Source organism: Podarcis pityusensis (assembly GCF_964106645.2).
Source record: "Podarcis pityusensis genome assembly, chromosome: 3".
In the NCBI taxonomy this organism is placed as follows: domain Eukaryota; kingdom Metazoa; phylum Chordata; class Lepidosauria; order Squamata; family Lacertidae; genus Podarcis; species Podarcis pityusensis.
In genome coordinates, this window is record NC_138026.1 from 18,143,912 (window position 1) to 18,159,751 (window position 15,840).

Genomic DNA, 15,840 nt, shown 5'->3' on the forward strand with positions numbered 1-15,840 from the left:
AATCGATAGCCCTCTTCAGCAGAGCCGGATTTAGGTCTGATGAGGCCCTAAGCTACTGAAGGTAATGGGGCCCTTTATATGTCTAGCTGTCCTTCGTCAACAATGAATTGTCTCTGTTTTTTGTGTTGAATATACAGTGGTACCTCGGGTTACATACGCTTCAGGTTACAGACTCCGCTAACCCAGAAATAGCTTCAGGTTAAGAACTTTGCATCAGGATAAGAACAGAAATCAGGCTCCAGTGACGCGGCGGCAGCAGGAGGCCCCATTAGCTAAAGTGGTCTTCAGGTTAAGAACAGTTTCAGGTTAAGAACAGACCTCCGGAACAAATTAAGTACTTAACCCGAGGTACCACTGTACGCTATATGGTAATTTATGGACCTAATAGGTATCTAAAGCCATTTGCACCTAACAAAATATGTATTTTATCTTATATTTTGGAAATGTACATCCAGTTCTTTTTTCCTTTAAGTTTTTTTTGGGGGGGGGCCCTAAGAGAGTAGGGTCCTAAGCTATAGCTTGTTTAGCTTATATGTAAAACTGACACTGCTCTTCAGGTGTGTATTGGGGGGGGGGGACATGCTTAGAATGGGGCTGTACTTCTGGTCCCATACCTGAAGTCACATGGCCATAGCTGTCAACTTACAGATTTGAAAATAAGGGATCAGCAGCCAAAATAAGGGATTTTCCGGGCACAGGTATGTTCAACTTCTGAGCCCCTCTGAGCCAAAGGCAGAAAGCCCAGCCAGCAGCTAAATGAAGCCTCATCAATAAGGGACAGCAGCGGGACATGGTGCTGGGATAAGGGACTGTCCCGCCAAATAAGGGACACTTGACAGCTATGCACATGGCATCCCTCTGATGTCCACGGCTAATATGTGAACAATCGGAGTAGGAATCATCAGCACTATGCAATACTGAGAGTGGGGCCAGAGGAACCAGCCTCATTCTTCCAGTGATTCCCCTTCATGCGATGCACAGGTCAAGGTGGCTGATAGATGTGCATTTAACAAGCAGCCTCAGCAATTGCTATTATTTTGGAATGCCTTAGGTGCATTCCATGACAGTGAAGATAGAGAGCCAAAACCTTCAAATTCAGCTCACCTTATATTCCCTCCAAAAAAGTACTGTGGGCCTTTTCCCACCACTTAGGAAAAAATGAGAAAACCAGGGGAGGGTCTTAAATTATTACAGAGCGAGGCAGAACAAAAACTGGAAAAATATGTGAATCAGAATCAGGTATTTCAAAGCCTTTTTTAAAAAAAATAGCCAGACCTTTTCATAAAATTGGCAGGCAATCTGTGACAGGAATTTGACGGGATACCCACAAGACAAAAACATTAATTATTTTGCTGTGTTTATGAAAAGCGGTGTTTGTTAAGTCTGAACTAGTGAGGCTACAGAAACCTTTGGCAATTAAAAAATGCAAATAGTCCTAGTCTCAGGTATTTACCATTCTGTGAAGGTGGTGGATATTTGCCGTCTAGTATTTTTAACAGATGACACATGGAAGTTAGGATCCAAGCCACTGTGAATAGGGTGTGTTTGGCTTATTATACATTTGATATTGTATATGCTCATCTATTAGCAGAAAATACTGAATGCACATGAATTTACGTATGTGGAATCATGCAATTCAGTGAATGCACTTGGTTGATTTATTTCTTAAATGATATTCATATATTAAATGTAAACGTAACTTAACATTTAGGCATGGCAGATTAAATAGGGTCACTGATATTCCATAACAGGATATACACATAAAAAAGCGGAATATACTGACTGACAGTGGAGTTCTCAATGCAAGGAGAAAGCTACGCAGAGGCAGCCAAGTATTTTAGGGATAAATTGTTCTAGTTCCATGTTGAGGAAAGTTGTTCTCGAAGGTGCTACTGGAAGGAAATTTTTTTTACAGTGGTACCTCAGGTTACATACGCTTCAGGTTACATACGCTTCAGGTTACATACGCTTCAGGTTACAGACTCTGCTAACCCAGAAATAGTGCTTCAGGTTAAGAACTTTGCTTCAGGATAAGAACAGAAATCGTGCTCCGGCGGTGCGGCAGCAGCAGGAGGCCCCATTAGCTAAAGTGGTACCTCAGGTTAAGAACTGACCTTCGGAACGAATTAAGTACTTAACCTGAGGTACCACTGTATTTTGTTTCGAGGAAAGTTTGGTTCTCTCTCCGCACTTTTCCACCCAAATGTGGCACCTGTTCTTTTATCATGGCTTTCATTTCCATCCATCCCTTCTGAGGTGTGGGCAACCTTCCTACCTTCAAAAATGAGTAACCATTTCCTGGGGCGATCGTCTCCAAAACAAAAGGTCCCCCCCCCCCATAATGGGCTCCCTTAAAGGTTGGCTTTTGGAAGCTACTAGTGGGGGCTGCTGAGAATGGAGAGAGACAAAGCGAGAAATGGGGTGAGGTGGTGCCTTGGAGGGAGAGCTCAGCAGTATGACCAGTTATAACTTCGTTGTCCAGGTGCAACTCCTGTGTCTGCCCACCCAGAGGCTGGAGTTACTACTCCCCATGTTTATTTTATCTAATACAGTGTTACCTCGGGTTACGTACTTAATTTGTTCCGGAGGTCTGTTCTTAACCTGAAACTGTTCTTAACCTGAAGCACCACTTTAGCTAATGGGGCCTCCCGCTGCTGCCGTGCCACCGGAGCACGATTTCTGTTTTCATCTTGAAGCAAAGTTCTTAACCCGAGGTACTACTTCTGGGTTAGCGGAGTCTGTAACCTGAAGCGTATGTAACCCGAGGTACCACTGTACAGTCATACCTCGGGTTGAAGTAGCTTCAGGATAAGTATTTTTGGGTTGTGCGCTGCGGCAACCTGGAAGTAACAGAATGTGTTACTTCCGGGTTTCGCTGCTCGCGCATGAGCAGTCAAAATGACATCACACACATGCGCAGAAACGGCGAATCGCGACCCGCGCACGTGCAGACATGTGTTGCATTCGCTTCTGGATGCGAACGGGGCTCCGGAACGGAGTTAGATTTGCCATACATCTGGAATTTCCTAGACATGTCAGAAATTTATTCCGGCAGGGAGTTTGAAAAATCGGCAAAATATCTAGGAAGATGTTGCCTGAAAAAAGCTAAATGACTTTTGTGTCCTGACTCTTACTTCTAGAAATATGACAATCCTAACTTAGTGAACAATAAGCAGTACATGTAGGGTCCCTGTGGGAAAATCAAAACTTGCTATCCAGATATAAAAGTATTTGTTTATTTTAAGGACCTGTAACAGAGAATACGGGACAACTATTTTAAGATAAGAACTCGCACTGAATCAATGAACCATGGGCTAAGTCGCTTTCACAGTGACAAACAAATTTCCTGTTTTTTTAATGTATTGTGTACATTCTCACAGAGCTACATAGAAAAGAAAACTTTTCCAGAGTATGCTGATCTTTATTAAAATGAAAGGTTGCAAGATGTAAATTACATTAATATGCCATAGATAAATAATGTCAGGGGCTTTTAACCTTCCGCTGTACATTGTGATTCATCCACATAGTAGTGATATTTGAGCCAGTCCATTCTGCTGATATATTTTGAGTCCTTCTGGATTAAAAATGGGGTTTAAAGGGACCTGAATGTCATTTGGAGCAGCTTGTCCCACTAGACATATATGTCTCTAAGGGCAGAGAAATATCATTTAAATCGAAATCAGAGAGAGGAGATAGCATTTATATTCTACTTTGCCAGATGCAGAAAAGTTTTTACAATGCACCATGCCAGCCACAACTATTTATATGGCTTTATCTGTACCTATAAATGGTTGGATATGAGAGGGGCAGATTTAGTTTTAACCACCGCATTCAAATATAGTTGTAGAAATATGCACTGCACAGTGCATACGACTATAAAAACAACAACATTGATTTTTATGCAGAATGAACTTTCTTTGATTAGACACAATTATGTGCATTACACAAGTGGCGTCACTACACGCATCTGCACTTTTTTTTTTTAACAACAAAGCAACTCCTTTGAAATAAAAGCTTGCAAAGTGCAATAGGCAGGAATTGTTTTTAATTGCAGCAGGTTCTTCAGCTCTAGACATGCTCTGCTCCATACTGGTATGCTTCTAATTTCTTGGACAGATCATCTAGTGGTCAACCGTTAAGGAACATATCACATGGTTGCAGATCAGATTTTGCAGAGGTTTGCCGCACGCGGAAGCACGCGAAACAGCAGTGCATCCACCACTGAAAAGATCTCAAAAGAAAGGATATGTTTTGTAGATATTGCCTCAAGGTATGAAGTGGCCAGCTTGTGAAATTTAGCAAGTGATTCACATTTACATGCCTCTTCCGTTGTCATAGAAGGAAGACGGCTTCTTGCTATTCCTGAGGAGAAAATGAACCATATGCTTTCGATTATCTATATATTAACAATATTTGTTACCCACTCTTCATTGCCATGGGACGCGGGTGGCGCTGTGGGTTAAACCACAGAGCCTAAGACTTGCTGATCAGAAGGTTGGCGGTTCGAATCCACGCGACGGGGTGAGCTCCAGTTGCTCGGTCCCAGCTCCTGCCCACCTAGCAGTTCGAAAGCACGTCAAAGTGCAAGTAGATAAATAGGTACCGCTCTGGCAGGAAGGTAAATGGCATTTCTGTGCACTGCTCTGGTTCGCCAGAAGTGGCTTAGTCATGCTGACCACATGACCCGGAAGCTGTACGCCGGCTACCTCAGCCAGTAAAGCGAGATGAGCACCACAACCCCGGAGTCAGTCATGACAGGACCTAATGGTCAGGGGTCCCTTTATCTTTACCTTCATTGCCACAGGCAATCTCAGAGCAGGGTACAATAAATAAAACATTAGTATCTAAACCAGTGGTCCCTAATTAGCTGAGTACTGCGGACGCCCTGTTTTTTAAAAGGCTGAGTCATGGACCCCCTTACTTTTGAAAATGTTGATATCTCTGTGGTAGTTTTTGCTGTGTGAATGGTGCCACTATGCCCTCCAGCATGTCCCAGTACAAAACCGGGATGTGTGTCTTCCGGGCCTCGCTCCCATGTGAGTCACATGACCCATGGGAGAGCACAGCTCCCCAAAATGGGATGTCCTGAACAGAAAACCATTAAACGTCTCCATGACAGAAGATATCATGATAGCATAGCTTTCCTCCTCAGTACATCTCTCTTCAAGGGTAAGCGTCGTCCTGTCATGCAGCTGTTACACACCACACGTTTAAAAACACACACCCCCAAGAATCCTGGGAACTGTAGTTTGTTCGGATGCTGTGTGGGGTGAACTACAGATCCCAGGATTCTTGAGGGGTGGGTGCCTTAAATGCATGGCATGCACGCAGCCAAGGGGAGAGAGACCATTCCCAAGAAAAATGGCAGTAAGCCCACTAAGAATGCAGTTTCTCAACCAAACTGAAATATATACTGCGGGGAAAGAAGCAACACAATGCTTTTCCTTCCTGATGTATTGGCCAGATTCTTACTTGAGCATGTTTTCTTATCTGCATTCAAGGTGAATCCTTCATAGCACTCACAACGATGGGAACTGCCACTGGGAACACAGATTTGTTGGCAGTCGTGGGTTCCAGGAGCACAGACGTCCAAAGCTGAAGAGTGAACTATTTAAAAAAGAGAGAGAATTGCGATAAATAGGCTTGCACCCTCCCTTTCTCATTAAATATATGCTGAATGAGCTGCCATATCTTTACTTGAACAGGTCTTCTTGTCCGGATTCAAGGTGTGCCCTTCAAAGCAGTCGCAGTGCCAAGAGTCACCGCTGGCGACACAGATCTGTTCGCAGTCATGGTCTCCAGTTGTGCAAACATCCTTTTCTCTAGCTAGGGAGGGAGTTGAGATATACTGTGTAACTTGGTCTTCACAAAGACACACTTATTTAGCACATCCAGACCCTGCCTTTCCATCAAGGGGGCTCAAAGTGGCGTGACCTGGTACAACCATTAGATATACTGTGGACGCTCGGGTTGTGAACGTGATCCGTGCACGATGCACATTCGCAGCCTGCAGCATCCGCAACCCGCAGTCTGCGCACGTGTGGGTTGTGATTCGGCGCTTCTGCTCATGCACAAAACATGATTTAGTGCTTCTGCGCATGTGCAACTGCCGAAACCCAGAAGTAACCCGTTCTGGTACTTCCGGGTTTCGGCGGTCTGCAACCTGAAAAAACGCAACCTGAAGTGTCTGTAACCTGAGGTATGACTGTATATATATATATAGAGAGAGAGAGAGAGTTCTTGGTTTATAAAGACTTTTGTAAGGGGGGGAAAACAAGACACGCTAATTGAAAAATGATTCGAATCACCCTCTTGAGGTATTTAGAGAGAGTGGATGTGACATAATAGCTGGGTTTGTCACCTGAGACATGGGGAACTCTCCAACTCAAACTGTACTTTAGCCATGACATGGCAAGGTATAAATAAAGTTTTAGGGATGCTATTCCCTCAGACCCAGCCCTCCTTTACCGGCAATATGGGAATAAATAATAATCACCTACCTTACAAGATAGTTTTGAAGAACAATAAGATTATTCAAATGCGAATAAGAAATCACATTGCTGAATGTTTTTAAACCAAAAAACCCCCCACAAAACCTCCCATCATGAAATGTGCTGGCTAATGAAGCTGCCAGATTCTTACGTGAGCAAGTCCTCTTGTCTTGATTCAAGACGTAGCCTTCAAAGCACTCACAATGCCAGGAGCCATCGCTACTCACACAGATTTGCTCACAATTGTGAGTCCCAGGTACACAGCTCTCCCCACCTAGGACAGATAAGGAACTACATTAATAATTCAACACTAAACTATTTTTTTAAAAAAATGATAAAAAGACCCTCAGAAAATGTATTACGTGAAGGAGCCTCCAGATTCTTCCTTGAGCAAGTTCTTTTATCCGGATTCAAGGTATACCCTTCATAACACTCACAATGCCAGGAGCCATCGCTACTCAAACAAATTTGCTCACAGTTGTGTGTTCCAGGTACACAGTTCTCTTCACCTAAGTTGGATAAGGAACTATATCAATAACTAAATAATAATTTAAAAAACAACAAATCTCTTCATAACGTGTTACCTGAGGGGGCCTCCAACTCCTTCCTTGAGCAAGTTCTCTTGTCGGGATTCAAAATGTACCCTTCATAGCATTCACAGCGCCAGGAGCTGTCTGTACTCACACACAATTGCTCACAGTCGTGGCTTCCAGATGCACAACCTTCTCCAGCTAGGACAGATAATAAGGAATTACATTAACAACTAAATTATAAATTACTTTTTTAAAAAAACAAATGTCCTCACAAAACATGTTACCTGAAGGTGCCTCCAACTCCTTCCTTGAGCAAGTTCTCATGTCCGGATTCAAAGTGTACCCTTCATAGCACTCACAGCGCCAGGAGCCATCTGTACTCACACACAATTGCTCACAGTTATGGCTTCCAGATGCACAACCCTCCCCACCTAGGGCAGATGTTAAGGTCTTACATTAATAATTGAATAATAAATGGATAAATTACTTAGAAAACAGAAGAAATCTCACAAAATGTGTTACCTGAGGGAACCTCCAGCTCCTTCCTTGAGCAAGTTTTCTTGTCCGGATTCAAGGTGTACCCTTCATAGCATTCACAACGCCAGGATCCATCTGTACTTACACACAATTGCTCACAGTCATGGCTTCCAGATGCACAACCCTCTCCACCTAGGGCAGATGTTTAGGAATTACATTAATAGTTGTACCTTGGAGACCCGAATGTGTTGGTACTTGGACGTTTTGGCTCTCAAACAGCGCAAACCCGGAAGTGAGTGTTCCAGTTTGCGAACGATCTTTGGAACTCAAACGTCTGATGGGACTTCTGCAGCTTCGGATTGGCTGCATAAGCTTCCTGCAGCCAATAGGAAACCACACTTTGTTTTCCGAACGTTTTGGAAGTCGAACAGACTTCCGGAACGGATTCCATTTTACTTCCAAGGCATGACTGTAATAGTTGAACACTAAATGGATAAATTACACAGAAAACAAAATACCGTATTTTTCGCTCTATAAGTCGCACCAGACCATAAGACACAACTAGTTTTTGGAGGAGGAAAACAAGAAAGAAAATATTCTGAATCCCAGAAGCCAGAACAACAAGAGGGATCGCTGCGCAGCGAAAGCAGCAATCCCTCTTGCTGTTCTGGCTTCTGGGATAGCTGCGCAGCCTGCATTAGCTCCATAAGGCGCACACACATTTCCCCTTACTTTTTAGGAGGGGGAAAGTGAGTCTAATAGAGCAAAAAATACGGTAAATCTCACAAAATGTGTTACCTGAAGAAGCTTCCAACTCCTTCATTGAGCAAGTTCTCTTGTCTGGATTCAAAATGTACCCTTCATAGCACTCACAGTGCCAGGAGCCATCGCTACTCACACACAATTGCTCACAGTCGTGGCTTCCAGATGCACAACCTTTTCCAGCTAGGACAGATAATAAAGAATTACATTAATAACTAAGTTATAAATTACTTTTTTAAATAAAACAAATCTCACAAAACATGTTACCTGAAGGTGCCTCCAACTCCTTCCTTGAGCAAGTTCTCATGTCCGGATTCAAAGTGTACCCTTCATAGCACTCACAGCGCCAGGAGCCATTGCTACTCACACACAATTGCTCACAGTCGTGGCTTCCAGATGCACAACCCTCTCCACCTAGGATGGATGTTAAGGAATTACATTAATACAGTGGTACCTCGGGTTACAGACGCTTCAGATTACAGACTCCACTAACCCAGAAAGAGTACCTCGGGTTAAGAACTTTGCTTCAGGATGAGAACAGAAATCGCATGGTGGCAGCAGGTGACCCCATTAGCTAAAGTTGTACCTCAGGTTAAGAACAGTTTCAGGTTAAGAACAGAGCTCCAGAACGAATTAAGTTCTTAACCCGAGGTACCACTGTAGTTGTATAATAAATGGATAAATTACTTAGAAAACAGAAGAAATCTCACAAAATATGTTACCTGAAGAAGTTTCCAACTCTTTCCTTGAGCAAGTTCTCTTGTCCGGATTCAAGGTGTACCCTTCATAACATTCACAGCGCCAGGAGCCATCGCTACTCACACAAAGTTGCTCACAGTTGTGGATCCCAGGCTCACAGGTCTCCCGACCTAGGAGAGGCATTAAGGAACTACATTAATAACGAAATAATAAACTGATAAAAAGCCAAATCTCAACATAAAATGTGTTACCTGAGGGAACCTCCAACTCCTTCCTCGAGCAAGTTCTCTTGTCCGGATTCAAGGTGTACCCTTCATAGCATTCACAACGCCAGGAGCCATCTGTACTCACACACAATTGCTCACAGTCATGGCTTCCAGATGCACAACCCTCTCCACCTTGGACAGATGTTAAGGAATTACATTAATAGTTGGATAATAAATGGATAACTTACTTAGGAAAAAAAGAAATCTCACAAAATGTGTTACCTGAAGAAGCTTCCAACTCCTTCCTTGAGCAGGTTCTCCTGTCTGGATTCAGTGTGTATCCTTCATAGCATTCACAGCGCCAGGAGCCATTCCTACTCACACAAAGCTGCTCACAGTTGTGTGTCCCAGGCCCACAGGTCTCCCGACCTACGAGATATATTAAAGTACTACATTAATGCCTAATTTATAAATTAGGAAAGAATAAATCTTCTCTCAGCATGTGTTACCTGAAGGATCCTCCAGATCCTTCCTTGAGCAAGTTAATTAATAGTTGAATAATAAATTGCTAAATTGCTTAGAAAACAAAATAAATTTCATGAAATGTGATACCTGAGGGGGCCTCCAACTCCTTCCTTGAGCAAGTTCTCTTGTCAGGATTCAAAATGTACCCTTCATAGCACTCACAGCGCCAGGAGCCATCGCTACTCACACACAATTGCTCACAGTCATGGCTTCCAGATGCACAACCTTCTCCAGCTAGGACAGATAATAAGGAATTACATTAACAACTAAATTATAAATTACTTTTTAAAAAAAAAAATGTCCTCACAAAACATGTTACCTGAAGGTGCCTCCAACTCCTTCCTTGAGCAAGTTCTCTTGTCCAGATTCAAGGTGTACCCTTCATAACATTCACAGAGCCAGGAGCCATCATTACTCACACAAAGTTGCTCACAGTTGTGGATCCCAGGCTCACAGGTCTGCTGACCTAGGAGAGGCATTAAGGAAGTACTTTAATAACTAAATAATAAATCAATAAAAAACCAAATCTCCTCATAAAATGTGTTACCTGTGGGAGCCTCCAACTCCTTCCTTGAGCAAGTTCTCTTGTCTGGATTCAGTGTGTATCCTTCATAGCATTCACAGCGCCAGGAGCCATCGCTACTCACACAAAGTTGCTCACAATTGTGGGTCCCAAGGGCACAAACATCCACAGCTAGGGAAGGAGTGTACAGAAGAATTATGTCTGATGGTGCCACAGAAAACATTTAATGCTCTCTGGTCAAATAACTTATTAAGCATTTCCTGGCTGAGATGGCACAACTGTCTCATAGAGAGACACAGTTCAGTTTTTATGTGGGGAATTTATTTATTTTAAACATTTGTATACTGCTGTATCATGAAAAGATATATCAAATCAATTTACATCCATAAAACAATATAATACATTTAAAAAGAAAAAGGGGAAAAAATGGATTTACCTAACAACATACCTTGGATCCTGAATGCCCTGAAACTCAGACGTTTTGGTTCCCAAACGCCACAAACCCAGAAGTGATTGTTCTAGTTTGCGAATGTTCCTTTGGAACCCGAATGTCCGACGAGGCTTCCGCGGCTTCTGATTGGCTGCAGGAGCTTCCTGCAGCCAATCAGAAGCTGCGCTTTGGTTTTCAAACGTTTTGGAAGCTGAACGGACTTCCGGAATGGATTCCGTTCGACTTCTAAGGTACGATTGTATATCCTTATCCTAGCAGCAGAAACAAAAGGGAGTAATCACCATGTAGTGATTATCTTACCACAGAACGTTTTTCGAAATTTGGAAGCCAGCTTTTCTATCACACCATAGGTCTCCACATAAGAAACGTGCTCACTGACCGGCTCACTCACTATCAGCCGCAAGAACTCCATATCCGCTCGGTCAACCCCAACGGCATAAATCTCGATTCCAGAGGCTCGAGCCTTGTAAGCCACCTCATGAACCTGATCCTGAGGTCGGCCATCGGTCACTATAATGACCACCTTAGGGACGTCATGGGAAGAGTCCCTTGCCCCTCCGTCTCTGGTGAAAACTTCATTGATGGCTGTCTGGATGGCCAAGCCAGTCATAGTCCCCACAGATAATGGATGGATGTGATAGATGGCATTCTTCATGGAAGCTTTGTCAAAGTACTTCTGAAGATTAAATTCAATCTTGACTGTGCTGGCATAGTTTACCACCGCCACACGAGTCGCTCTTTCCCCCACATCCAAGGCTTCAATCAGTTTGGCCAAGAAGGTTTTCACTTTTTCAAACTCCTGAGGCCGGACACTGCGGGAGCTGTCTATTATAAATACAAGGTCTATGGGGCGACTCCGGCATATATCCTCTGCAAGACAATTGAAGCACAATATTCCAAATTAAGTGGCTGGACTTAAAAAAGACTTTGAGAAACTACTCCTGATTTTTTCTTTTTCTTTTACAAGTTGGACTCCAGTGCGGTACAAATGGAAAATCGAGAAATCTGCCTGCATGGGATAGTAATGTGTAGCACAAAATGGTGCAGTTTTAGGCCTGCTCAGAAGTACATTTAAGAAGAATATAGAAGAGTTTAATAGGGCTTACTCCCCTCAGGTGAGTATAAGTTTGCAGTCAAGACTTTAATGATTTTATCACTGTGAAAGTGTTGAGAATATCAGTGCTGTGTGTATATATATATATATATATATATATATATATATAATTTCTACACTAATGGTCATCACAACAGGCTTGACACAATTGGAATAGTGTGTTGTCAGATGAGTGTTTATTGTGGGATTGGAACTCCTCACACATGCAAGTTTTTTTGCGATGTCCTGCCACCCCCATTTAATATGAAGTTACCAATTCTGGAGAAAATCTGAAAGCAGGACACACACACAAACATGTCACCAATGACCCATTTGTGATATTTCAACAACTTCTTTGCAGTTTAAGCCCCTGTCTGGAGATTCAACCATGGTAGCAAGTCAGGGAGAATATTTAACACTTTTTTACAGCTCTGTAAATATTTTACAGAGAATATTTTACAGCTTCTTCAAATTCCCTATCCTCTCTCCACCCCTACCCTGCCTGCCTTATTATGCTTATGCTTAGCCGCATGGCTCTAACAAGCCTCTCTTGAGTTCCTATATACCAATGATTTGGGAACTTTCACCACTTTGCAACTAAGCCAAGTTATACTGCCTGTGCAACTTTTCCGAGGGATGTATGGAATAGCACATGGACCGGACCTTTGAAGGATTTGTAAGTGAACCAGTTTTTAACTTAACAAATGTGGGGTCTTCTTCTATGCTAGGGGAAGAGGTAAGTTTTAGAACTAACAAGGGCATAATTAAAAGTTCTAACAACCTGTATTTCCATGCGTATTTATAATATATATATTTATATTACTACTTGGCATTTCTCTAAAGCACCCTGGTATCCTCCAGGTGCTTTGGGTGACAACTTCCATCATCCCTGATCATTTGTCATGCTGGCTATGGGCTTGTGAGAGCTGTAGTCCACAACATCTCGGCTACAGCATTGAGAAAGCCTAGCCTAAAAGTTTCCCAATGTATCATCAGGAATTCTCATCAATCCAATATGGTTGTTGAGTGTTTATGATAGAATGCCTGCCATCATCACATCTCTTGTCAATAAAAAAAGATACACCAAAACAATTTGTGTCCCACCTGCAGACCTGCCAGAAAAAAAGGAGATTGTGTTGGTCCTGAGTGGGGTAACTGTGCCCCTGAAGGACCAGGTGCGCAGCCTGGGAGTCATTTTGGACTCACAGCTGTCCATGGAGGCGCGGGTCAATTCTGTGTCCAGGGCAGCTGTCTACCAGCTCCATCTGGTACACAGGCTGAGACCCTACCTGCCTGCAGACTGTCTCACCAGAGTGGTGCATGTTCTGGTTATCTCCTGCTTGGACTACTGCAATGTGCTCTATGTAGGGCTATCTTTGACCCAGAAACTACAATTAATCCAGAATGCGGCAGCTAGACTGGTGACTGGGAGCGGCCGCCGGGACCACATAACACCAGTCCTGAAAGACCTACATTGTCTCCCAGTACATTTCCGAGCACAATTCAGTGTTGGTGCTGACCTTTAAAGCCCTAAACGGCCTCAGCCCAGTATACCTGAAGGAGCATCTCCACCCCCATCGTTCAGCCCGGACACTGAGGTCCAGCTCCTATTATTATTATTATTATTATTATTATTATTATTATTATTTACTGAATATTTGGGAATGCAAGACATGGAGCATATAGCCAACACCTAGAAAATATGCCTGACCTTTAGCATTTCTCCAGACCCTCTGCCCATAGCACAGAAGCTAAATTACCTGTAGAGGAGACTGTTGAAGAACCCTCGATATCTCCGGAGTAGGGTTCATCAGCCCTTGCTGCAGCTTTTCCGCCAAATGTCTTGCCCTGCAGTGGAATGGAGCGCAAACCTACCCGAACTGAGCGCTTAGGAAACCTGTACCGGACCCCTAAAACTCCAGGCAGTAGTAAGAAAAGGCAAGCGCCAGGCGTCTTGAGTAGCCAGAGCATTTCAGCTGCTTTGGTTTGAACACCAGCTCCTCTACCTCACCGACACTGTCTGTGTGCTTTTCCTTGAGACAGGTTTTATTTTATTTTTTAAGTTCCTGGCCAGAGAGCAAGTGTGTGGCGGGCAAGGAGAAAGCACAGTCAGTTCACTCCACCCTTTCCCAGGCAGTTTCTTCCGTTGAGTCACCCACGTTCCCTCAGTAGCCTTCTCAGTAATCACAGTGGGGAAAATCAAAGCCAGGTACTTCGCTTCATCAATCAAGTGCTTCAGCTGTCAGGATTTGGGGTGGCCAACTTCAACTTAGCAAGGGGATCAGCTGCAATGAAAACAGGGCACAAAGGGAAGCCAGTATCCAAGAAAAACGCAGGACAGGGTAGGGAAAAAATGTATTTAATTCATCGGCACTAGCATCCGATTTAAATTCATAGGTGACAACCAGGAAAGTGAATTTATCTCTCTACCACCCCCTGTCCAAATATCTTTGGGAAAACTCATACATGCATCTCAAACTAACTCGAGAGATTTAAAGTGATCAGCTAATTGGAAAGTAAAAAAGTATCACCATTTTGGAAGAACCTAGGGAGCTGGCTTGAATTGTGTCAGAACACTAGTTCATCTAACTCAGCAATGCCTAAACTACTCAAGTAATGTTTAAAGCAGCTTTCCCAAGGTTTCAAGCAAGGATCTGGAGATGTCAGGGCTTGAACCCGGGACTTTCTGCATCCTTCTGCCCGACGGCCCTTTTAGCAAAGTTCCCATACCTTCTCTGAACTCAACATGCCTGCTGCATGCTGAATATAGGTAAGTCACATTCAAGCAAATCAATGTTTAGATAATGGCAATGAAGTTGCACATGTTGTTCTCGGCACATCGACAGAGAGCCAAGGAGCAAGTCTTGGCTTGTTTACATGGATGGACCACCCTCGTATAAACTCCCAAGACGACCAATAGTCCACATTCAGAAATCCTGAGGATCCACGTCAGTGATACAAATGGAGCTGAAATCCTCCTGCTTCCTAAAAATATAACCAGACTTCTCGCAAGCACAGGTATGTACATAAGAACAGAAAAGTATTCAAGAGGTGAGCCCATCATGACCGCATCAAAGGGCTATGCCATCATATCAGAGGGTTGCAGCCAACTACGTATTAATCAGAGTAGACACACTAAAATCAATGGGCCTAAGTCAGTCATGCCCATTAATTTTAATGGGTCTGTTCTGGCTAGCCTTTTAATTAAAGCCAGAAAAATTGAAACGCACAGCACAGTGCACTATCTACCCTGAAAATTGAGGTATCAGCCTGGGAGTCAATATGTTTAACAGCAGTTCTGAGATCTGAAGACCAACTGAACCCCTCCTTGCACCTGTTTTTAAAAGGTGTATGGGGAACACTGCAAAAGTAATGTTTATGCGGTATCTGCCATGGAGATTGATATATTGCCGTTAAAGTTGATGTGCATATTCAGGACTGTTTTTTTATCTACCAAACCTGAACACTGTACAATTTTCCCTCTTGAAAGTGGATAGCACAAACAGCAAGGAATCTGTTTTGAAGGCGGGGAGATTGCTGTGAACTATGTTTATAGCATAATTCTGTATCTGAACTTCAAATACCCAGCCTGCACCCCGCATCTGTTTTATGGTTATGGGAAAAGAAAATATACATGTTGCAATGTCCTGAGGGCCAAATTAGACATTAGACAGATCTATATTGGGGATGGGATTCAGCTAAGGAGTCCCATCACCTGCATAAGGGCTTCTGTAACAGAGTTTCCCCCCCACTAAACCCCTAGGCCTCCTGAAATTGGCTTGGGGGGTAGGGGTTGGGAGAACCTCCATAACAGTATGTAGGGGGAAGGGAGGTAAGGTTGTTCTATCTAGCAAACCAAAATGCTTCCCTTAATGGAATGATCACCTTAGTGCAACACTGAATTCCTCCCAAGGTCTTCTTCAAAGCAGCTAAGGGATATTGGATTGGGACCATAATAGTGAAGAGGGGGCTTCTCTCTCCTTCCATCCAGACCAGGCTTTGAGATGGACTTTTGTCAGCCACCCAACTCTCTCCTGGGATCTTCTCCCAAAGGACAGTTGGTGGTGGGCAGGGAAAATC

The 15,840-nt window shown here is 43.4% G+C and overlaps 1 protein-coding gene across 1 annotated transcript; it reads right to left on the reverse strand.

The window, feature by feature from the left end:
* Window positions 1–3,042: 3,042 nt before the first annotated feature.
* On the reverse strand, window positions 3,043–13,837 carry MATN3 (matrilin 3). The gene is made up of 19 exons (XM_080999018.1): window positions 13,521–13,837; window positions 10,968–11,537; window positions 10,241–10,387; window positions 10,013–10,159; window positions 9,781–9,927; window positions 9,451–9,597; window positions 9,214–9,360; window positions 8,986–9,132; window positions 8,531–8,677; window positions 8,300–8,446; window positions 7,547–7,693; window positions 7,309–7,455; window positions 7,076–7,222; window positions 6,854–7,000; window positions 6,643–6,765; window positions 5,698–5,826; window positions 5,473–5,607; window positions 4,249–4,362; window positions 3,043–4,124 (listed from the first exon to the last, which is right to left on the reverse strand). The coding sequence occupies exons 1-19, from the start codon at window positions 13,729–13,731 to the stop codon at window positions 4,069–4,071; spliced, it is 3,102 nt and encodes a 1,033-aa protein (XP_080855144.1). The 5' UTR covers window positions 13,732–13,837; the 3' UTR covers window positions 3,043–4,068.
* Between the last annotated feature and the right edge of the window lie 2,003 nt (window positions 13,838–15,840).

What these genes read in the sequence shown, in the direction of transcription:
- MATN3 (XM_080999018.1), bottom strand. Translation starts at nt 13,731, where the DNA reads ATGCTCTGGCTACTCAAGACGCCTGGCGCTTGCCTTTTCTTACTACTG. An exon ending in GGAGTTGGAGGCACCTTCAG is followed by an intron (nt 9,928 to 10,012) that starts GTAACATGTTTT and finishes TATCTGTCCTAG; the next exon opens with CTGGAGAAGGTTGTGCATCT. An exon ending in AGAGTTGGAAACTTCTTCAG is followed by an intron (nt 8,678 to 8,985) that starts GTAACATATTTT and finishes CATCCATCCTAG; the next exon opens with GTGGAGAGGGTTGTGCATCT.